We start from the raw sequence: 23,815 nt of genomic DNA on the forward strand, positions 1-23,815 counted from the left end.
TAATGTCTAGATAGATCATTCCAGACTGTACAATTGATGTCCATATTTATAATATTATTGTCACATTATTTAATGACAATCTTAGTATGGTGAAAAAATTATATGTTCATTTCGACATATTCATTCAGTCTAACTGATAAAACTGCACAGTTTTTATTTGTAAAGTACAAAAAGAGTATAACTCCTGCATTTCCCGACTTATCGTCAGTATCAAATATCACGATAGTCGAGTTAATCATATAAAAAAATTGTCCCAACCCCATTGGACACACCGTGAATGATGTGAAGGTAATTCCCACCAACGAGCCTAAAAAAAATCTATAATAGGGAATCTACAAATATGAATCAACAATAAAGATATGGACTGAAGTAAAGGAGCTTTACCGTCGTACTCGTAGTCCCAGCTGGGCTTCTGGATGGAGTCGCTGTCAGAGACCGAGTTGGAGGGCGGCGGCGGAGGCAGGTTGGGCGCCACGCTGCACACGGCAACCGTCTTGCGGTGTCCGTGCATCGTGTCCGGGTTGAACGTGCTGAACTCGGGGTGCTCGGGAATGGCCGAGCCCTCGAACGAGTTGCGGTCCAGGTTGTTGCGCGAATCGCTGGGGATGCTGGGTGTGTACGAGCTGGGCCGAACAGGCACCTGCGGCGGAATGTCAGAGTAAATGTTCTTACAGAGCTTTGCGTCAAAGTAGGGCCCCTGGAGGAAGGAGTGCGGCGCTCCTAGGCCTCCCGGGCTGCGCTTGTTGTCGTCAGACTTGGACTTTCTTCGGCACGCCCTCTTGCGGATGACCACGAAGAGGACGACCAGGAGGAAAATGGCGGCCACAAAGACCACAATACCGATGACTTCCTCAAGGCCGATGTTCCAGGAGGTGGAGATGAACTCGTTGCGGACCTCGGAGCGGAGTTCGCATAGCCGCCCGATGTAGCCCAGGGAGCAGTTGCAGGTGTACGAGCCGTAGGTGTTCTGGCATTGGCCGCCGTTGGAGCACGGGTTCTTCAGGCACTCGTCCACATCACCGAGGCACCTGCACGGCGACGAAAGGACAGGGAGGATCAAGAGACAGCAACACGTTGACAGTAAAAGATAGTCGTTTGGCCAACGGACCACGGGAAAAACGGTGGCTTTGAGAAGTAAGACGGCCGCCCTTTGTGCACACATACCTGTCACCCTGGAAACCCTGTTCACACTCACACACAGGACCATCCAGGCTGTCAATGCACTTCCCACTGTTTTTACAGGGGTTGTCTGTGCAGTACGGCCCCACCTGGCACCTGTAGAGAAAAGATACGTATTCAATACAGCAGCCTAGACCAAAGAGTAATGCGAAATAACCGTATTACTTCCTGACAGTCACTGATCCAATGCGCCATCCGAGTATCTCAGAGAATTATCGAGACGCGTGCATGCGAATCCAGCTCTGCGGAAACGCTCAATGCCATTTCCTACAGTGCAATGCTTCCGTTTTTTGTTATCAACACGAGGCTCAGGCTCGATTTTCATTTCAGATTGAGCGAATGGAGTGCTAACAGATGTTATGGATGGAGAATACTGAGGCCCTGGCTAGGAGCAACAACAAAAACGTAGATAAGCTGAGATTGTTTCCTCTGTCAAAATATTTATACAACACATGCCAAAACAGAATATATATATTTTTTAAATGTCATCCAAACATTGAAATTGGTAAGAGGGCATCATTTGCTTATATACCATGCTTATATCTGTCAGCAAAAGTCAGGAAAAATGGCTCGTCTGAGCTCCCAAATCTATAATTCCATTTTCACCCTTAAGCAGTACACTATGTTCATAAAAGCATCATATCTATGCGAAATAGACAGATTCATACCGTTGTCCCGAGTACTGCCCTCTGCACTGGCAGTAGAGGTCGTCGCCGCGTGGCACGCAGGTTCCCCCGTACAGGCAGGGGTTGGAGGCACATGGGCTGATGCCAATCTCACAATGAGTACCCATGAACGAAGCCTTGCACTTACAGAAGTAACCTGGTGAAACAGCAGAGAAAGCATAAGAGAAAGGTTGGACATTGTAATTTGGCCGTGGGGGAAACAGGTTTGGATTGAGGAATGAGGATTACAGCTGTATACTTTAACTTTGGGCTCAAAAACGCACATTCGGATGACACAGTAATCATCTTCAAATAATCAAAACATTGGGCATTATAAGCAGACTAGGTTGAGGAGCATAACTACGCAACTCGATTAGACACGACACCAGGCGACAAAAAACACAACGGGAGCTTCGTACCTCCGTTGGCCAGTGAGGAGCAGCTGCCCCCGTTGGTACAGGGGTTGCTGGAGCAGCCCTCGGTGGCGGGCGCCAGCACGCACCCGGGCGCCACGTCCACCGCGTCCTCCAGCACGGCGTGGGCGCCACGCGCCTTGGTGTTGAGTGGCAGCTCTTGGCCGTTGAGCACGATGGCTTCCACGCAGCCCCGGAGCCCATTGGTGAGGGGCAAACTGCGACCGTGGCGCCCGGCTGTGGAAGGGGGGTGCTGGCGCACATGCCCGCCGAAGTAGACGCTGTTGTCCAGGTTGAGTGTGCGCAGAGTACCCGGCGCTGTGCCCGAGGCGGCGTGCACGCGGTCCAAGACCAGCTTGGCGTAGTTGCCATCCACCTCGAGGGTGACCGCGTGCCATTCGCCGTCGTTGACCTGGGTGCTGTGCACAGAGACGATTCCAGGGCCACTGCCGCAGTCAAACTTGTACTGCAGGCGGCCATTCACAATCTGACGGAAGGAGAAAGGGAGAGAGAGGAGTTAGGCCCCGTCCAGATAGAACCGCTAGTCCCTACCCACCATAGGAACTTCTGTAGCTCTAACCAGCCTGGATAAGTAGCAGCAATATGGCAAAACGGTCACCTTGCCAAGGCGGGGCTACCATAATTAACCAATAAGGAACGGGCGGGGGTGTGGTATATGGCCAATATACCACTGCTAAGGGATGTTCTTAACTGGTTACAAATGTAACCAGAGCAGTACAAATAAATGTTCTAGCAGGGCAGACATTTGACGAACTGACCTGTAGGGATGGTGGCATCCTATGACGGTGCCACGCTGAAAGTCACTGAGCTCTTCAGTAAGGCCATTCTACTGCCAATGTTTGACTATGGAGATTGCATGGCGGTGTGCTCGATTTTATACACCAGCAACGGGTGTGATTGAAATTAGTCGAATCCACTAATTTGAAGGGCTGTCCACATACTTTTGTGTATATAATGTATCTTACCGTATCACATTGTCTTGTGATATCATGTAATATTCACACCAGTAAGCTAAATCCCTTGGAGCACTAGTGTCCCAAATGGCACCCTATTTATTCTATAGTGCACTACTTTTGACCAGAGCCCTATGGGCCCTGCTCAAAAGTAGTGCACTATGTAGTGAATAGCTGATCCTCTGGCACCCAGACCATACACTGGTGAGGAATGTGTGAGAAAGTGCTTTCCGCTTCCCTCTCAGCATTCCCTGAAAATAGCACGGCTGTGTGTGTTGTTCGACATGCAGTCCCACCACCGCATTCCCAGAGCCCTTTCACGTGAGGATCATAAAAGACAACCAGCACACAGCATGGTGGCCCCCCCAAGTGGAGGTCCTGGCAGCTAGCGATTATCAGGCCATTGCCTACACAGGATAACATGGGCTAATACGGGGATTGGGCATGGGACTGGGAGCTGGATCAGCAGACTCAGAATAAATAGGACAGTACCCACAGCACAGACAAGAAAGTGGTTTGTTTACTGTGTTTGACCTTTGACCCACCTCCAGGATGCTGTAGTCGGTGCCCTTGGCGTACATGACGGTGGCGTGGCTGGAGAAGGTCCTCAGCCTGAGGGACAGCTTCATCTCCTCCTTGTTCTCATTCTCCATCAGACGGTACTTGACATAGCCAGTCCCGCTGAACGTCAGGGACTGGCCGTCTGAGGAGGAGGAGGGGGGGGGGGGGGGGGTAAAGATAAGTATGGGGGAGAGATAAGAAGAGGGAGAGACCGATAACTAGACAGTGAATACAGAGACAAAACAAACAGTAGGTTCATATACACTCATTTGACAGCTTCATATCAGTGAGCGAGAGGGAGAGAGGGGTAGTAAGAGAGAGAGAGATATGCAGAGAGGGGGAGAGAGAGAGTCAGATAGGATGAGAGGTGTGTCTGCTCTTACCAGAGCACTTGCCCTGCTTGGCACCATCTGGACACACACAGCTATACTTGGCCTCCTTCCGGTCTGCCACACACTCCATGCCCTCTGGGCAGGGGTTGGCATCACATAGCTTGTTCACCGTGGGGCATTTGCCACCTGGAACAACAACGTACATGGATTAAGAGCATGATGAAGCCAGAATGGGGTCAGGGGGTGAGGGGTGTGTGTGTGTGTGTGGTGGTGGGGGGGTGGCATGTACGTATTTAGGCCCATGTACGTCTCGGTGTGTGCCTGTCAGTACCTTCACATTGACAGGTAGCCGTGCGCTGGTGTCGTGGCGTGACGAAGCTGAGACGGGCCGTGCTATAGGTGGACATGGCGGTCCTGTCCAGGCTGATGACCTCGTCGCAGAAGCGCAGCGGGCAGTCCAGGCCGGCGCACAGCTTCTTGACCACGCGCACGAGGCGCACGCCCGTCATTTCCTCGATGACCGCCGCAGACGAGTTGAGCTTGCGGAAGACCGCCTGGAGGAGCAACGGTGAAGACGTTTAAAAGACTGAAAGATCAACCTGGAAGTCCTTAAACGGACATGTGACATGTTGCAGCGAATTCGGCACTTGACTATTCTTTATGGTGAATCCTAGAGTTTTGATTCTATTTCACAACTGTAAATACATTCGGTCAATTTCTATGGTTGCCCATCTTCTATTCGTACTTTTATGTTAGTGGAAGACGGACCAGCATTTTAAAATCTATTCATACATAGTGTGCCATATTATATGTTATGCTAAAGTTAATATCCCTATCACCATTATTACAAGCATTATATTACGTTAAATTATTACATTTGCTATTGGTATTATTATCGGTATCATAACCTCAATGGCTAGTAAACAAAGTCAGTGCTGATCTAGAATCAGTCACAATTGATAGGATGATATGGACAGGGGGAGGACCCGATCCGAGATCAGCACTCCTACTCTGAGCCGTGGTCATGGTTCTTACCTCCTGTGGATGGTAGGGACTCCCGGACTTCTCCAGAACCAGTAGAACATCCAGGTCTCCTGTCCCCTGCTCGGAGGGCTGCAGACTAACCAGCTGGGCCTCGCTGCGTCTCACCCCCGCTACATTCCTCAACGCCCGCTGGAACGTGCGCCAGTAGTCCCCGACAAACTCCTCGGGCGCGATGCCGGCGAAACGCACGGCGATGGAGTTGTCCAGCGCCTGCCGAGTCACTTGGCGCACGTGCACGTTCACGTCGGCCGTCGCCGAAAAGCGCCCGTCCGTGACGGTGATGTTGAGCGGGTAGTGGCCCACGTCGAGCGGGCGCCGGGCGATGACTTTGCCGTCCGCGGCGGAGACGGTGAACAGAGCGTCTTCGGCGTTATCCGGGGATGATGGAGGTGCGAGACTGTAAGTTAGCGTGTCGTAAATGTCCTGGTCGGTGGCGTGGATTTTGCCGAGCACGCCGCCGGGGTACTCCTCGCCGGCGACAGAGATGTAGATGTCCAGCGGGAAGACGGCGGGCGGGTAGACACTCTCGTCGATGACCCGGATGCTGATGTAGGCTGTGGAGAGAAGCTGGGGCTTGCCGTTGTCAGCCACCTAGAGGGAGAGGAGAGAGGGATAAGTCTCACGTTGTGTCTGTTGCGAGAGAGATAGAGAGAAATAGATAGAGATATAGAGAGAGAGAGGAGAGAGGGATAAGTCACACGTTGTGTCTGCTGCGAGAGAGATAGAGAGAAATAGATAGAGATATAGAGAGAGAGAGGAGAGAGGGATAAGTCACACGTTGTGTCTGCTGCGAGAGAGATAGAGAGAGAGAGAGAGCTAGATAGAGGAGAGAGGGATAAGTCACACGTTGTGTCTGCTGCGAGAGAGATAGAGAGAAATAGTGTCAGGTGCGTGAATGAGGACCCAAAAGCGAATTAACAAACAGAGTTTCTTTAATGATGAACACACGTGGGCTCAGATGGACAGGTAGATTCCGACAGGACAGGACAAGGTTGCAGCAAACACGATGATAGTCTGGTTCAGGCATGAGACACACAAACAAGAATCCGACAAAGACAGGAGCAGAAACAGAGAGAGATATAGGGACCTAATCAGAGGGAAAAAGGGAACAGGTGGGAAAAGGGGTGAATGAGGTAGTCAGAGAAGACAAGGAACAGCTGGGGGAAAGAGGGACAGAAACGGTAACCTAGTACGACCAGCAGAGGGAGACAGGGTGAAAGGAAAGGACAGAAAGACACAACATGACAATACATGACAGTACCCCCCCACTCACCGAGCGCCTCCTGGCGCACTCGAGGAGGAAACCTGGCGGCAACGGAGGAAATCCTCGATCAGCGCACGGTCCAGCACGTCCCGAGAGGGAACCCAACTCCTCTCCTCAGGACCGTACCCCTCCCAATCTACGAGGTACTGGTGACCACGGCCCCGAGGACGCATGTCCAAAATCCTGCGGACCCTGTAGATGGGTGCGCCCTCGACAAGGATGGGGGGGGGGGGGGGTGAGACGAGCGGGGGCGCGAAGAACGGGCTTGATACAGGAGACATGGAAGACCGGGTGGACGCGACGAAGGTATCGCGGAAGAAGAAGTCGAACTGCGACAGGATTAATGACCCGAGAAATACGGAACGGACCAATGAACCGCGGGGTCAACTTGCGAGAAGCCGTCTTAAGGGGAAGGTTCTGAGTGGAGAGCCAAACTCTCTGACCGCGACAATATCTAGGACTCTTAGTTCTACGCTTATTAGCAGCCCTCACAGTCTGCGTCCTATAACGGCAAAGTGCAGACCTGACCCTCTTCCAGGTGCGCTCGCAACGTTGGACAAAAGCCTGAGCGGAGGGGACGCTGGACTCGGCGAACTGAGATGAGAACAGCGGAGGCTGGTACCCGAGGCTACTCTGAAAAGGAGATAGCCCTGTCGCAGACGAAGGAAGCGAGTTGTGGGCGTATTCTGCCCAGGGGAGCTGTTCTGACCAAGACGCAGGGTTGCGAAAAGAAAGACTGCGTAAGATGCGACCAATAGTCTGATTGGCCCGTTCTGCTTGACCGTTAGACTGGGGGTGAAAGCCGGAAGAGAGACTGACGGAAGCCCCAATCAAACGGCAAAACTCCCTCCAAAATTGAGACGTGAATTGCGGACCTCTGTCCGAAACGACGTCTGACGGAAGGCCATGAATTCTGAAAACATTCTCGATGATGATTTGTGCCGTCTCTTTAGCAGAAGGAAGCTTAGCAAGGGGAATGAAATGAGCCGCCTTAGAGAACCTATCGACAACCGTAAGAATAACAGTCTTCCCCGCTGACGAAGGCAGTCCGGTGACAAAATCTAAGGCGATGTGAGACCACGGTCGAGAGGGAATGGGAAGCGGCCTGAGACGGCCGGCAGGAGGAGAGTTACCGGACTTAGTCTGCGCGCAGACCGAACAAGCAGCCACGAAACGACGCGTGTCATGCTCCCGGGTGGGCCACCAAAAACGCTGGCGAATGGAAGCAAGCGTACCCCGAACGCCAGGGTGGCCGGCTAACTTGGCAGAGTGAGCCCACTGAAGAACGGCCAGACGAGTAGGAACGGGAACGAAAAGAAGGTTCCTAGGACAAGCGCGCGGCGACGGAGTGTGAGTGAGCGCTTGCTTTACCTGCCTCTCAATTCCCCAGACAGTCAACCCGACAACACGCCCCTCAGGGAGAATCCCCTCGGGGTCAGTGGAGGCTACTGAAGAACTGAAGAGACGAGATAAAGCATCAGGCTTGGTGTTCTTAGAGCCCGGACGATAAGAAATCACGAACTCGAAACGAGCGAAAAACAGCGCCCAACGCGCCTGACGCGCATTAAGTCGTTTGGCAGAACGGATGTACTCAAGGTTCCTATGGTCAGTCCAAACGACAAAAGGAACGGTCGCCCCCTCCAACCACTGTCGCCATTCGCCTAGGGCTAACCGGATGGCGAGCAGTTCGCGGTTTCCCACATCATAGTTACGTTCCGACGGCGACAGGCGATGAGAAAAATACGCGCATGGGTGGACCTTGTCGTCAGAGAGGGAGCGCTGAGAAAGAATGGCTCCCACGCCCACCTCTGACGCGTCAACCTCGACAACGAACTGTCTAGAGACGTCAGGTGTAACAAGGATAGGAGCGGATGTAAAACGATTCTTGAGGAGATCAAAAGCTCCCTGGGCGGAAACGGACCACTTAAAGCACGTCTTGACAGAAGTAAGGGCTGTGAGAGGAGCTGCCACCTGACCGAAATTACGGATGAAACGACGATAGAAGTTCGCGAAGCCGAGAAAGCGCTGCAGCTCGATGCGTGACTTAGGGGCGGGCCAATCAATGACAGCTTGGACCTTAGCGGGATCCATCTTAATGCCTTCAGCGGAAATAACAGAACCGAGAAATGTGACGGAGGAGGCATGAAAAGTGCACTTCTCAGCCTTCACAAAAAGACAATTCTCTAAAAGGCGCTGGAGGACACGTCGAACGTGCTGAACATGAATCTGGAGTGACGGTGAAAAAATCAGGATATCGTCAAGGTAAACGAAAACAAAGATGTTCAGCATGTCTCTCAGGACATCATTGACTAATGCCTGAAAGACAGCTGGAGCGTTAGCGAGGCCGAAAGGAAGAACCCGGTATTCAAAGTGCCCTAACGGAGTGTTAAACGCCGTCTTCCACTCGTCCCCCTCCCTGATGCGCACGAGATGGTAAGCGTTACGAAGGTCCAACTTAGTGAAAAACCTGGCTCCCTGCAGGATCTCGAAGGCTGAAGACATAAGAGGAAGCGGATAACGATTCTTCACTGTTATGTCATTCAGCCCTCGATAATCTATGCAGGGGCGCAGAGACCCGTCCTTCTTCTTGACAAAAAAAAACCCCGCTCCGGCGGGAGAGGAGGAGGGGACTATGGTACCGGCGTCAAGAGCTACAGACAAATAATCCTCGAGAGCCTTACGTTCGGGAGCCGACAGAGAGTATAGTCTACCCCGGGGGGGAGTGGTTCCCGGAAGGAGATCAATACTACAATCATACGACCGGTGTGGAGGAAGAGAGGTGGCCCTGGACCGACTGAACACCGTGCGCAGATCGTGATATTCCTCCGGCACCCCTGTCAAATCACCAGGCTCCTCCTGTGAAGAAGAGACAGAGGAAACAGGAGGGATAGCAGACATTAAACATTTCACATGACAAGAGACGTTCCAGGAGAGGATAGAATTACTAGACCAATTAATGGAAGGATTATGACAAACTAGCCAGGGATGGCCCAAAACAACAGGTGTAAAAGGTGAACGAAAAATTAAAAAAGAAATGGTTTCGCTATGATTACCAGAAACAGTGAGGGTTAAAGGTAGCGTCTCACGCTGAATCCTGGGGAGAGGACTACCATCCAGGGCGAACAAGGCCGTGGACTCCCTTAACTGTCTGAGAGGAATGTCATGTTCCCGAGCCCAGGTCTCGTCCATAAAACAGCCCTCCGCCCCAGAGTCTATTAAGGCACTGCAGGAAGCTGACGAACCGGTCCAGCGTAGATGGACCGACAAGGTAGTGCAGGATCTTGAAGGAGAGACAGGAGTAGTAGCGCTCACCAGTAGCCCTCCGCTTACTGATGAGCTCTGGCTTTTACTGGACATGAAGTGACAAAATGACCAGCAGAACCGCAATAGAGACAGAGGCGGTTGGTGATTCTCCGTTCCCTCTCCTTAGTCGAGATGCGGATACCTCCCAGCTGCATAGGCTCAGCTCCCGAGCCGGCAGAGGAAGATGGTAGTGATGCGGAGAGGGGGGCAACGGAGAACGCGAGCTCCTTTCCACGAGCTCGGTGACGAAGATCAACCCGTCGCTCAATGCGAATAGCGAGTTCAATCAAGGAATCCACGCTGGAAGGAACCTCCCGGGAGAGAATCTCATCCTTTACCTCAGCGCGGAGACCCTCCAGAAGACGAGCGAGCAAAGCCGGCTCGTTCCAGCCACTGGAGGCAGCAAGAGTGCGAAACTCAATAGAGTAGTCTGTTATGGATCGATTGCCTTGACATAGGGAAGACAGGGCCCTGGAAGCCTCCTCCCCAAAAACAGATCGATCAAAAACCCGTATCATCTCCTCCTTAAAGTCCTGATACTGGTTAGTACACTCAGCCCTTGCCTCCCAGATTGCCGTGCCCCACTCACGAGCCCGTCCAGTAAGGAGAGATATGACGTAGGCGACACGAGCAGTGCTCCTGGCGTAAGTGTTGGGCTGGAGAGAAAACACAATATCACACTGGGTGAGGAACGAGCGGCATTCAGTGGGCTCCCCAGAGTAACACGGCGGGTTATTTATTCTGGGCTCCGGAGATTCGAAAGCCCTGGAAGTGGCCGGTGGATCGAGGCGGAGATGGTGAACCTGTTCTGTGAGGTTGGAGACTTGGGTGGCCAGGGTCTCAACGGCATGTCGAGCAGGAGACAATTCCTGCTCGTGTCTGCCTAGCATCGCTCCCTGGATCTCGACGGCTGAGTGGAGAGGATCCGAAGTCGCTGGGTCCATTCTTGGTCGGATTCTTCTGTCAGGTGCGTGAATGAGGACCCAAAAGCGAATTAACAAACAGAGTTTCTTTAATGATGAACACACGTGGGCTCAGATGGACAGGTAGATTCCGACAGGACAGGACAAGGTTGCAGCAAACACGATGATAGTCTGGTTCAGGCATGAGACACACAAACAAGAATCCGACAAAGACAGGAGCAGAAACAGAGAGAGATATAGGGACCTAATCAGAGGGAAAAAGGGAACAGGTGGGAAAAGGGGTGAATGAGGTAGTCAGAGAAGACAAGGAACAGCTGGGGGAAAGAGGGACAGAAACGGTAACCTAGTACGACCAGCAGAGGGAGACAGGGTGAAAGGAAAGGACAGAAAGACACAACATGACAATACATGACAAATAGATCGAGAGATAGAGGAGAGAGGGATAAGTCACACGTTGTGTCTGTTGCGAGAGAGATAGAGAGAGAGAGAGAGGAGAGAGGGATAAGTCACACGTTGTGTCTGTTGCGAGAGAGATAGAGAGAGAGAGAGAGGAGAGAGGGATAAGTCACACGTTGTGTCTGTTGCGAGAGAGATAGAGAGAGAGAGAGAGGAGAGAGGGATAAGTCACACGTTGTGTCTGTTGCGAGAGAGATAGAGAGAGAGAGAGAGAGAGAGAGAGAGCGGTGACCAAACTAAAGCTTTCATATTAATTATCAAAAACTCATACTAGGACTTAGGCCTAGTTATAAAATGTTGCCAAAACTTGACACAATTCACTTATTTTACTGCTTTCATTAAACAAGTTAACAAAAAGTACTATTTCTGATAACATATGAGCCCAAATAACTGCCACCATGTCGGCGATCCCCCATATCACCCCTACACGGGTAATAACATAACTGTGCTCGACCTATGATAGACTATCACTGCGTCAGTTGCGTGTTAGTTTGCTTGTTTATTATACTCTAGTATCGCCAAATCACTTATTGTCCAAGAGCGCTCAGAAGGCTAACCAAATGACATACAGGGTACAGCAGAAAAACAAACAAGACACGTGTTGGAAGTACTCCATCTTTGCCATTCATTTTGCTGTATGCAGCTCCACTTCCCCACTGTAGAGGGAGCTTATGCTCTTCCATTCTCCTAATGCTGAACCTTCCCAACTCATCAATACACAAGTCAAAATGGACCACCTGCAGAAAGACTAAGGGCCTACGTGCTCAGACAAAATAAAAACGTCCACCTGCGTTTGGAAGGCATTTACACAGCCAGAGACGCTACAGCAACCTCTGGAGAGTTCGGGGAGGATTACCAAACATTAAGAGAGAAATACACAGTGTAGAACAGATGGAATTGTCGGTCAGAGAGAAGAGGGAAACCATCTCGGCTCTGCTCAATATATTTCTATCTGCAACATTCAGAACGTTAGTCTGAGTCGAGAAATCGCACTTCTTTCTCATCCGCCTACTCCTTTTCTCCGAGGAGAGAGAGAGAGCGAGGACAGTAGTTCACCGACTGGCAACACGCGAGCTGGCTGCGGCGCTCACCACTATGCCTCTCATGTGAGATGTTTCACCTTGCACTCTGATTCACTCGGTGTGAGAGAGGGCAGCAGGATTTTTTATTTATTTATACATGGTGATTATTTAGATTTTGATGTTTCTAAGAGAGGTTCATCACAGTGGGCAGTGGCAGAGCAGGCTATTTTCCACAGAAAGAGAGAGAGAGGTAAGCATAGGTATAAGTATGATGGGGGAGTAGAGGGGGTGGAGAGAGAGAGAGAAAGTTAAAGAGAGATAGAGAGAGACACAGAAAGAGGCAGTTACAAAGAGAGAGAGAGACACAACGAGAAAGAGAGAGATACAAAGAGAAAGAGAGAGAGAGATACAGAAAGAGAAAGAGAGATACAGAAAGAGAAAGAGATACAGAAAGAGAAAGAGATACAGAAAGAGAAAGAGATACAGAAAGAGAAAGAGATACAGAAAGAGAAAGAGAGAGAGAGAGAGATATACAGATATAGAAAGAGATAGAGAGGGAGATACAGAGAGAGAGAGAGAGAGATACAGAGAGATACAGAGAGACACACACAAAGAGAAAGAGATAGATAGAGAGAGAAAGAGAGAGAGAGAGACAGAGAGATACAGAGAGACAGAGAGAGACAGAGAGAGATACAGAGAGAGAGACAGAGATACAGAGAGAGATACAAAGAGAGTTACAAAGAGAAAGAGATACAGAGAGAGTGAGAGATACAGAGAGATAGAGAGAGAGATACAGAAAGAGAGAGATATATAGAGAGAGATACAGAGAGAGAGACAGAGATACAGAGAAAGAGAGAGAGAGAGAGATACAAAGAGAAAGAGAGATACAGAGAGTTACAAAGAGAAAAAGAGATACAGAGAGAGAGACAGAAAGAGAAAGAGAGATACAGTGAGAGATACAGAAAGAGAAAGAGATACAGAGAGAGTGGGAGATACAGAGAGATACAGAGAGGGAGAGATACAGAAAGAGAGAGAGATACAGAGAAAGAGAGATACAGAAAGAGAAAGAGAGATACAGAGAGAGAGATACAAAGAGAAAGAGAGATACAGAGAGACAGAAAGAGAAAGAGATACAGAGAGAGATACAGAGAGAAAGAGAGATACAGAGAGACAGAAAGAGAAAGAGATACAGAGAGAGATACAGAGAGAAAGAGAGATACAGAGAGACAGAAAGAGAAAGAGAGATACAGAGAGAGAGTTACAAAGAGAAAGAGATACAGAGAGAGTGGGAGATACAGAAAGAGAAAGAGATACAGAGAGAGTGGGAGATACAGAGAGATACAGAGAGGGAGAGATACAGAAAGAGAGAGAGATACAGAGAAAGAGAGATACAGAAAGAGAAAGAGAGATACAGAGAGAGAGATACAAAGAGAAAGAGAGATACAGAGAGACAGAAAGAGAAAGAGATACAGAGAGAGATACAGAGAGAAAGAGAGATACAGAGAGACAGAAAGAGAAAGAGATACAGAGAGAGATACAGAGAGAAAGAGAGATACAGAGAGACAGAAAGAGAAAGAGAGATACAGAGAGAGAGTTACAAAGAGAAAGAGATACAGAGAGAGTGGGAGATACAGAGAGATAGAGAGATACAGAAAGAGAGAGAGATACAGAGAGATACAGAGAGGGAGAGATACAGAAAGAGAGAGAGATACAGAGAAAGAGAGATACAGAAAGAGAAAGAGAGATACAGAGAGAGAGATACAAAGAGAAAGAGAGATACAGAGAGACAAAAAGAGAAAGAGATACAGAGAGAGATACAGAGGGAAAGAGATACAGAGAGACAGAAAGAGAAAGAGATACAGAGAGAGATACAGAGAGAAAGAGAGATACAGAGAGACAGAAAGAGAAAGAGAGATACAGAGAGAGATACAGAGAGAAAGAGAGTTACAGAGAGACAGAAAGAGAAAGAGAGATACAGAGAGAGAGAGATACAGAAAGAGAGAGAGAGAGAGAGAGAGAGAGACACAGAAAGAGACACACAGAAAGAGAAAGAGAGAAAGAAAAAGAAAGTGAAGGAAATACAGTAATAGAAGGAGAGAGAGTGACCAACCAACTCTCCATATATGCTCCTATAGTACCTGGACATGCAGCAGGTAGTTCTCCTTGGTCTTCCTCTTCAGCTCTTCCACCACCAGCAGCACCCCCTGTTGGTTCACCTCGAACACACCCCCCTCATTGCCGTCGACGATGGCGAAGGCGAACGGCGGCCCATTGTGCGTGGCGTCCCGGTCGGTCACCATGAGCTGGAAAACGCTGGTCCCCATTGGACGATTCTCCTGCGAGAAAGGGAAGTGGTTTAGACTTAGTATTCGGGGATACTGTGGGCAGTAACGACTGCTGTGTGAGAGAGCAGGAGAGGGGATTTGATGTGGGAATCAATCTTGTGAATCAATCTTTCTCTTCCTCGAAGGCTAAGCCATTTTTTTCAGTGTGCGTATATATGTGTGCGTTTGTGCACAGACACCAAATCCCTATATCAGATTTCAGAGTTTCTCCGAAATGACGTTTCTGGTTTTCACTGTCGGCTCCTCAAAAGTAAAGACAGATACCTGACGGTGCATCCCTATTTGCCCAATCTCTCCCTCCCTTCCTGATAGTAAAAAGGGAGGAAAGATGCATTTTTTTGTATCATCTTTCGAATCCTTACACCTTCAGTCATCTCACCACTTCTTTCTTCACTTCCAACCCCTCATCCCTCCCTTCTTCTCTATCCTCTCCTCTCCCCAACTCTTCTCTCCCCGTTGGCCTCTCTTTCCCACCTTCCCCACCCTCCTCCCCTCCCACTCTCTCCTTCCATCCACCCCTCCCTTCCTCCTCACCTGGATGATGAGGCTGTAGTTGGCAGGGGAGAAGAGGGGTGGGTTGTCGTTGACGTCGGACACGTCGACGTTGACCGTGGCGCTGCTGGAGCGGGCCGGAACGCCGTTGTCTGACGCCAGCACCGTCAGGGTGTACCCCGATGTCTGATGGGGAAGGGAGGGAAGAGGGGCGGGCGGGGTGGCGAGAAAGAAATGGAGATAGAAAGAGAGGAGGGAGAGAGGAGGAGAGAGGAAGACAGAGAATTAATACCTCTCACTCTCTACTGCTTTTGTAAGCGATAATGCAAAGCTGACTGGTAAACTGGCTCAGCGTTTCAGTTTGATTGCAGTCTACAGTGCAATTAAGGTGTCACCGAAGACAGAATTAGATATCCCCACACACACACACAAACTTCAAAGACATTTCACAGATATGCATTTGAAGGAATTTACATCAATGCCCATCCATTATAACGTTTGAATGTTTCACCATACCGTCTCTCTGTCTAGCTGGCGTGCCACTTTGACCTCTCCTCTGATTGGGTCAATGGTGAAGGGACTGCCCTGGTTCCCCGCCACGATGGAGTAACGCACGTGGTTATAGGCTGGCCCGTCTGCATCCTCCGCCATCACCTATGACCCGGGAGAACAGGAGAGAGGAAGAGTCACGACCAGCCGCCGAGGACGACACACACACAGATGTAGGGTTACACACACACCTGCTCCGACACGAGACCGTGGGACACATATATTCACACACACCTGGCCAGTATTGAAACGGATCCTAGGGGAAATCAGGGGACGGACAGGATTCACACGTGTGTGACACGGGCAAGCATAACAATCCTGTTTAACTTCTTATGGCTGGGGGGCAGTATTGAGTAGCTTGGATGAATAAGGTCTTTAAAATGGAGTATAATACTTGTATGTTTGAGGAATTTAAATGATGAGATTTCTGTTGTTTGAATTTGGCGCCCTACACTTTCACTGGCTGTTGTCAAATCAATCCCGTTAACGGGATTTCAGCCGTAAGAAGTTAACGACGAATCATTTATATTCGGGTTGATTAGACACAGTTGACAAATGGACACAGGGGAAGAAAGAGGGAGAGGAGGGGTGAGGGGCCAAGGGAAGAGGTGTTAGAAAATGTATATCGGGGCGGCAGGGTAGCCTAGTGGTTAGAGCGTTGGACTTGTAAACTGAAAGGTTGCAAGTTCAAATCCCTGAGCTGACAAGGTACAAATCTGTCGTTCTGAACAGGCAGTTAACCCACTGTTCCTAGGCTGTCATTGAAAATAAGAATGTGTTCTTAACTGACTTGCCTAGTTAGATAAAGGTCAAAATAAAACAAATAGAAAAGGGGGAAGGGGAGAGGGTGAGAAAGGGACGTGAGTCACCTGTCTTTAATTCATTAGTGTGTGTATGTGTTACAGTAGGCTGAGCATGAAGAGCGGAGGGAGGTCCTCGTTTAACTCTGCACCACCAGAAGGTGATCTAGCACAGCAACTGATACGTGACAGAGAGAGAGAGATACAGAGAGAGGGTACTGACTGAAAGACTAGTTAAGAAAGGGGTGAAATAGTGGGATGAGGTGTGCGTGCGGTGATTGAAAAGGTATTTTATGAGCGAGAGGGAAACAGAAGAAAAATGACAGACGCGACATAAGCGCACTGCCTATACAATGGTAGGGGAATCCCCGCAAAACAAAAACATGTTGTAGGTCCCAACACAACGCAAACAAACTCTAATATATTCCTTTAGCGATTTAATCATGCTTTTGTGTTCTAGTTTTCTAGAAACACCAGACCAAAATGATCAGAACGGTCACTCATCGCTCAACTCACCGCCACCACTGTCTTGCCGGGTTCGGCGTCTTCGGCCACCACGGCGGCGTAGGTGGCCTGGCCGAAGGCGGGGCTGTTGTCGTTGACGTCCGTCAGGTTGATGTTGACCGTGGCCATGTCGCTGAGCGGCGGCGTGCCCCCGTCCGTGGCCTCCACCGTCAGGTAGTACTCGTGGGACGCCTCGAAGTCCAGCGGCTCGATGACGAAGATGTCACCTGGAGGGGAGACGAAAGAGGGAGAGGGAGGATAGGACGGATGGATTAGAAGTGAAGGTTCCTCCACTGTCCCAATGTACACAACAGAAATGTCATCTGCTACGTCCCCTTTGAAACGCAGGTTGACGTTTACTGAGTGATCGCCCCTTAGATAGGCCAGCTGCAAAGTCGAAATTGGCTAATTTAAGGTCAGGCATTAGGGTTAGCAGTGTGGTTAGGGTTAGGGTTCAAAACAGCTAGTGACCACTCTGCAGGGCTGCATCCAGAACAAGACTCATTACAAAAACAAGCTAAACCTGCCACACATACACACAAAGATAGTAGTCATAATATGGTGCCCCTGGTGAATCATATAAAGGAAGAGGAGAGGTGGAGACAAGAGGGGCAGAGAGAGAGAGAGAGAGATACAGAGAGAGAGAGAGAGATACAGAGTGAGAGAGAGATACAGAGAGTGAGAGAGAGATACAGAGAGTGAGAGAGAGATACAGAGAGAGAGAGAGATACAGAGAGAGAGAGAGATACAGAGAGTGAGAGAGAGATACAGAGAGAGAGAGAGATACAGAGAGAGAGAGAGATACAGAGAGAGAGAGACAATACAGAGATAGAGAGATACATACCAGTCTGAGGGTCGACACTGAACATGCCGTGTTCGTTCCCGCTCACGATGGCATAGGCGATCTCCCCGTTGGCTTCAATGTCCCGGCTAGCGGCGTGCACCCGCAGCAACTGCGTGCCCACCGCCACGTCCTCCGAAACGCCCGCCACATACTCGCGGTGCTCGAACACAGGCGGGTTGTCGTTGATGTCCAGCACGGAGACCGTGACGCGGGAGAGGGACGAGAGGCGGCGCGGGGAGCCCCGGTCAGAGGCGCGCGCTTTGAGCTCGTACACAGCCCGCGCCTCACGGTCCAGGGGCTTTTTTAAGGCAATGACGCCGGTACGCTCGTCCACGGAGAAGTGGCCGTCGGCCGAGTCGGCGAGGGAGTAGAGGATGTCGCCGTTCAAGCCTGGGGAGGAGACAGAGAAAGATGGAGATCGTGTTAAAAACACATGGACTAAAATAAAACTAAATGTGTAGAATCTGATATTCTGACATAAGAGCATTAGACTAACATTACTCTGAGTGACAGTTCATTATCGTTTTGCCTTTGTTGGAAAGCAAAACCATGAACAATCCAAACGGGAAACAATATAAATCTCTGTGTACTTTCTCAGCAATACAGCCACACACTCCTGAGTAACAATACTTTGTCATATCAGCCGTTCAACACCATATACCCTTTTCGCCGACCAAAAGCAAACATGCAAGTCACATCGCCCTCGTAATAACACCTCGCCGCTTCCCGACAGGGCGGTCCAAAAACAAGACAGAGACGGATGTGGACAATAACCATAATGCCTTTTTGCAGGTGGCCCACATCTCTCTCTCTCACACACACACACACATTCCCCTCCTCAGCGCATCTCATTACGACTAAAGAGACTCGGTCTGTGTCCCAAATGGCACTCTATTCGATAGTGCACTACTTTTGACCAAACGGGCCCTGGTCAAAAGTAGTGCACTGCAATGGGAACAGGGTGCCATTTGGGATGCAGTTCTTGTCGGCGGGAGCCCGGCTTATTGCCACCTGTTGGTTCCAGTCACCGTCGCTTTTATCAGACCAAATTACTCGGCCGACGGAAATTGCTTGATGACGTCTAAGTGGATCGCGCCAAATCGTTAAGCAATCTCGACTCCCGACACCAGGCGATTATACTTCATATCCAGTCTTCTGGAGGTTTCCTCCCACACTGTGGCCTGATTGTGTCATGTTTATGCAGTACCTTATAAAACTATGTTCCTACTTTTATCTTGCATCCCTATCTGGTATCCAAAACCAGTCTGCCATTTTACTTAACCACAGGCAGACAAAATGTCTACATGCTAACTGACTATCTCCAAATTCGGCACCGTGGGTTTGATTAAACTGTGCCTTCGGAAGACAGCATTCGTTGAAACTTTGACAGCGGTAACAAAGACGTTCCTCCTCAGCCCAAAGTGGCAAGAAAGCTTGTTTGCGTCTAGTATGAGCCACATGAATGCTGTTTACCCAATAGAATGAGGGACAGCACAGACAAGGAATAGAAAGAAAAAAAAACACTTCAGAAGATAACTGGGGAGAGATGGGAAGAGATGGGGGGATAAGGGGGATAGAGAGGAAAGATATAGGGGGATAGAGAGGAAAGAGATGGGGGGATAGAGGAAAGAGATGGGGGATAAGGGGGATTCAGAGGAAAGATATAGGGGGATAGAGAGGAAAGAGATAGGGGGATAAAGAGGAAAGAGATAGGGGGATAGAGAGGAAAGAGATAGGGGGATAGAGAGGAAAGAGATAGGGGGATAGAGAGGAAAGAGATAGGGGGATAGAGAGGAATGAGATAGGGGGATAGAGAGGAATGAGATAGGGGGATAGAGGAATGAGATAGGGGGATAGAGAGGAATGAGATAGGGGATAGAGAGGAATGAGATAGGGGGATAGAGAGGAAAGAGATAGGGGGATAGAGAGGAATGAGATAGGGGGATAGAGAGGAACGAGATAGGGGGATAGAGAGGAATGAGATAGGGGGATAAGGGGGATAGAGATAAAAGAGATAGGGGGTAGAGAGGAAAGAGATAGGGGTAGAGAGGAAAGAGATGGGGGGATAAAGAGGAAAGAGATGTGGGGATAAGGGGGATAGAGAGGAAAGAGATGGGGGGATAAAGAGGAAAGAGATGGGGGGATAAGGGGGATAGAGAGGAAAGAGATAGGGGGATAGAGAGGAAAGATATAGGGGGATAGAGAGGAAAGAGATAGGGGGATAAAGAGGAAAGAGATAGGGGGATAGAGAGGAAAGAGATAGGGGGATAGAGAGGAAAGAGATAGGGGGATAGAGAGGAAAGAGATAGGGGGATAGAGAGGAAAGAGATAGGGGGATAGAGAGGAAAGAGATAGGGGGATAGAGAGGAAAGAGATAGGGGGATAGAGAGGAATGAGATAGGGGGATAGAGAGGAAAGAGATAGGGGGATAGAGAGGAAAGAGATAGGGGGATAGAGAGGAAAGAGAGGGGGATAGAGAGGAAAGAGAGGGGGATAGAGAGGAAAGAGAGGGGGATAGAGAGGAAAGAGATAGGGGGATAGAGAGGAAAGAGATAGGGGGATAGAGAGGAAAGAGATAGGGGGATAGAGAGGAAAGAGATAGGGGGATAGAGAGGAAAGAGATAGGGGGATAGAGAGGAAAGAGAGGGGGATAGAGAGGAAAGAGAGGGGGATAGAGAAGAAAGAGAGGGGGATAGAGAGGAAAGAGATAGGGGGATAGAGAGGAAAGAGATAGGGGGATAGAGAGGAAAGAGATAGGGGGATAGAGAGGAAAGAGAGGGGGAGATAAGGGGGATAGAGAGGAAAGAGATGGGGTGATAAGGGGGATAGAGGGGAAAGAGATAGGGGGATAGAGAGGAAGGAGATAGGGGGATAGAGAGGAAAGAGAGGGGGAGATAAGGGGGATAGAGAGGAAAGAGAGGGGGAGATAAGGGGGATAGAGAGGAAAGAGATGGGGTGATAAGGGGGATAGAGGAGAAAGAGATAGGGGGATAGAGAGGAAAGAGATGGGAAGAAATAGGGGGATAGAAAGGGAAGAGAAAGAGAAAATGAGAGAGAGATAAAAAAAGAGAGAAAGAGAGAAGAAATAGAGAAAGGAATGTGTCAGCATAACTTCTACCTTAAACGCCAATAAAGGTCACCAACCAGCTTCATAGTTTGTTCGCTTCTTTCCCCCAGACCGATAAGAAACCACTTTGAGAAGCGCCGCCATGGCAGTGGGCACACAGCAGGGACAATGACGCGAGTAAGTATGAAACTGCCAAATATCTTCAACCCAAATGAGCCGGTCTAGATAGCACAACTGGTGTCGGGAACTGGCAGTGCTCGAAATGTGTCAACATTTGGAGCAAAGAAATACTCTGAGTCTCAAATGTCGATGATATCCCGCCCGAATAGTGAATGAATCCTCTATCTGACAATGGAGGTTGGACACGCACGCCGGTGCACACGCACACACTCAGTCCAATGGCCGCTGGCTGAGTGAGCGAGGACAGTGTGACCTGGACTGTGGCAAAAAATAATAATATTTTGTCTCGTCAGAGTCGTTATAGATGGGCCTTGACTTTGTTATTTCCCTGTGCGTGGGACTCTTTGGTTCTCCTGGCAATACGGGCATAAATCAGCCAATACACATTTTACAAGGCTGGCGATAAAGACCCAAACTAGAACTCTACAGGTCTGTGTGTGTGATATATGTGATACCAACACGTGTGAAAGGAATGCAAATGAATCTCATTCAAAGGGCTTTATTGGCTCGGGAAACACATGTTTACATTGCCAATGTAAGTGAAATAGATCATAAACAAAAGTGAAATAAACAATATTTAAAACAATAACAGTAAACATTACTCTCACAAAAGTTCCAAAAGAATAAAGACCTTTGTCTTTAGATACAGTGTTGTAACGATGTGCAAATAGTTAAAGTGCAAAATGGAAAATAAATAAACATAAATATGGGTTGTATTTACAGTGGTGTTTGTTCTTCACTGGTTGCCCTTTTCTTGTGGCAACAGGTCACAAATCTTGTTGCTGTGACGGCACACTGTGGTATTTCACCCAGTAGATATGGGTGCTTATCAAAATTGGATTTCCTTTCAGATTTTTTGTAGATCTGTGTAATCTGAGGGAAATATGTGTCTGTAATATGGTCATACATTAGGAGGTTAGGAAGTGCAGCTCAGTTTCCACCTCATTTTGTGGGCAGTGTGCACTTAGCCTGTCTTCTCTTGAGAGCCACGTCTGCTTACGGTGGCCTCTCAAAATAGCAAGGCTATGCTCACTGAGTCTGTACATAGTCAAAGCTTTCCTTAAGTTTGGGTCAGTCAAATTGGTCAGGTATTCTGCCACTGTGTACTCTCTGTTCAGGGCCAAATAGCATTCTAGTTTGCTCCGTTTTTCTGTTAATTCTTTTCAACGTGTCAAGCAATTATCTTTTTGTTTTCTCATGATTTGATTGGGTCTAATTGTGTTGCTGTCCTGGGGCTCTGTGGGGTGTGTTTGTGTTTGTGAACAGAGCCCCAGGACCAGCTTGCTAAGTGGACTCTTCTCCAGGTTCATATCTCTGTAGGTGATGGCTTTGTTATGGAAGGCTTGGGAATCGCTTCCTTTTAGGTGGTTCTTTTCTGGATGTTGATAATTAGCGGATATCGGCCTAATTCTGCTCTGCATGCATTATTTGGTGTTTTATGTTGTACACATAGGATATTTTTGCAGAATTCTGCATGCTGTCTCGATTTTGTCTCCCTCCAGCTCCAAATGATCCGAAATGCACCTACAGCTAAAATTGGGGGAGGGTGAGAACCTAATTCCTCCACTCCTCCGTTCAGATATCCTATATGTTGGTACGGAGGTAAGGGCGGACTTTAGGAATTCCGTGCTCGTGTGAGAAGAGCTTGTCGAAAAAGACTTCCTGAGTGAACGAGCGACCCAGTTCTTACATCCAATTAAATCTGTCAAAACTGTCAGTTTAACTGAAGGACTGAGAGAGAGGGAGGAAGGACGGGGGTGAGAAAGGGAGAGAGAGAGAGAGAGAGAGAGAGGAAGGACAGGGGTGAGAGAGAGAGAGAGAGAAAGAGAGAGGAAGGACAGGGGTGAGAGAGAGTGAGAGAGGAAGGACAGGGGTGAGAGAGAGAGAGAGAGAGAGAGAGAGAGAGAGAGAGAGAAAGGACAGGGGTGAGAGAGAGAGAGAGAGAGAGAGAGAGAGAGAGAGAGAGAAAGGACAGGGGTGAGAGAGAGAGAGAGAAAGGACAGGGGTGAGAGAGAGAGAGAGAAAGGACAGGGGTGTGAGAGAGAGAGAGAGAGAGAAAGGACAGGGGTGAGAGAGAGAGAGAGAGAGGAAGGACAGGGGTGAGAGAGAGAGAGAGAGAGAGAGAGAGAGAGAGAGAGAGAGAGAAAGGACAGGGGTGAGAGAGAGAGAGAGAGAGAGAGAGAGAGAGAGAGAGAGAGAAAGGACAGGGGTGAGAGAGAGAGAGAGAAAGGACAGGGGTGAGAGAGAGAGAGAGAAAGGACAGGGGTGTGAGAGAGAGAGAGAGAGAGAAAGGACAGGGGTGAGAGAGAGAGAGAGAGAAAGGACAGGGGTGAGAGAGAGAGAGAAAGGACAGGGGTGAGAGAGAGAGAGAGAGAGAGAGAGAGAGAGAGAGAGAGAGAAAGGACAGGGGTGAGAGAGAGAGAGAGAGAGAAAGGACAGGGGTGAGAGAGAGAGAGAGAGAGAGAGATAGAGAGAAAGGACAGGGGTGAGAGAGAGAGAGATAGAGAGAAAGGACAGGGGTGAGAGAGAGAGCATCTCTTTCGTCCATACTTAGGCTTTTGAAGGGAACAGGCTGACACGCTCCCCTAGTCTAGAACACCTTGCCCTGTCAGAAGAGTCATTATCAAATGCCAGTAAAAGAACCAGAACCTAATTGGTAGTGCCGCTAAAAGTGCCAATCGTGTCCCATTTTTAGGGAAGCTCGCTAGTATCAGAGCTCTTGAGTTTAAATACGGCCGCCACACTAGCGCTTTCAGCTGTCCTCCATTTGAGGGAGTTCTGGGGTCCAATCGGTTTCGTCTCAAAGCGGCTGCTCCTGGTCAGGCGGGTTTGCTGAAAGACGGTGTAAATATATGGGGCAGACTATTTCATCCAGAGCCACGCAGACATTTTCGTATG

At 49.3% G+C, this 23,815-nt stretch overlaps 1 protein-coding gene across 9 annotated transcripts in view; it reads right to left on the reverse strand.

Moving 5' to 3' along the window:
* The window catches only part of LOC110497459 (protocadherin Fat 1), a 103,998-nt gene that overhangs the window by 4,089 nt on the left and 76,094 nt on the right, over positions 1–23,815 (reverse strand). For all 9 annotated transcript variants that reach the window (XR_005037671.1, XR_005037672.1, XM_036954381.1 and 6 more), the window contains 13 exons: positions 17,671–18,060; positions 16,839–17,053; positions 15,490–15,627; positions 15,016–15,159; positions 14,275–14,472; positions 5,160–5,759; positions 4,456–4,678; positions 4,176–4,310; positions 3,777–3,934; positions 2,264–2,744; positions 1,848–2,001; positions 1,165–1,275; positions 385–1,028 (listed from right to left, as the gene is read on the reverse strand). Coding sequence is in view for 7 of the 9 variants with exons in the window: in XM_036954381.1 (XP_036810276.1) it covers positions 385–1,028; positions 1,165–1,275; positions 1,848–2,001; positions 2,264–2,744; positions 3,777–3,934; positions 4,176–4,310; positions 4,456–4,678; positions 5,160–5,759; positions 14,275–14,472; positions 15,016–15,159; positions 15,490–15,627; positions 16,839–17,053; positions 17,671–18,060 (3,591 nt within the window). In the remaining 2 variants the exon portion in view is untranslated. The remainder of the gene's footprint in view (positions 1–384; positions 1,029–1,164; positions 1,276–1,847; positions 2,002–2,263; positions 2,745–3,776; positions 3,935–4,175; positions 4,311–4,455; positions 4,679–5,159; positions 5,760–14,274; positions 14,473–15,015; positions 15,160–15,489; positions 15,628–16,838; positions 17,054–17,670; positions 18,061–23,815) is intronic.

Source organism: Oncorhynchus mykiss, chromosome 19 (genome assembly GCF_013265735.2).
Source record: "Oncorhynchus mykiss isolate Arlee chromosome 19, USDA_OmykA_1.1, whole genome shotgun sequence".
In the NCBI taxonomy this organism is placed as follows: domain Eukaryota; kingdom Metazoa; phylum Chordata; class Actinopteri; order Salmoniformes; family Salmonidae; genus Oncorhynchus; species Oncorhynchus mykiss.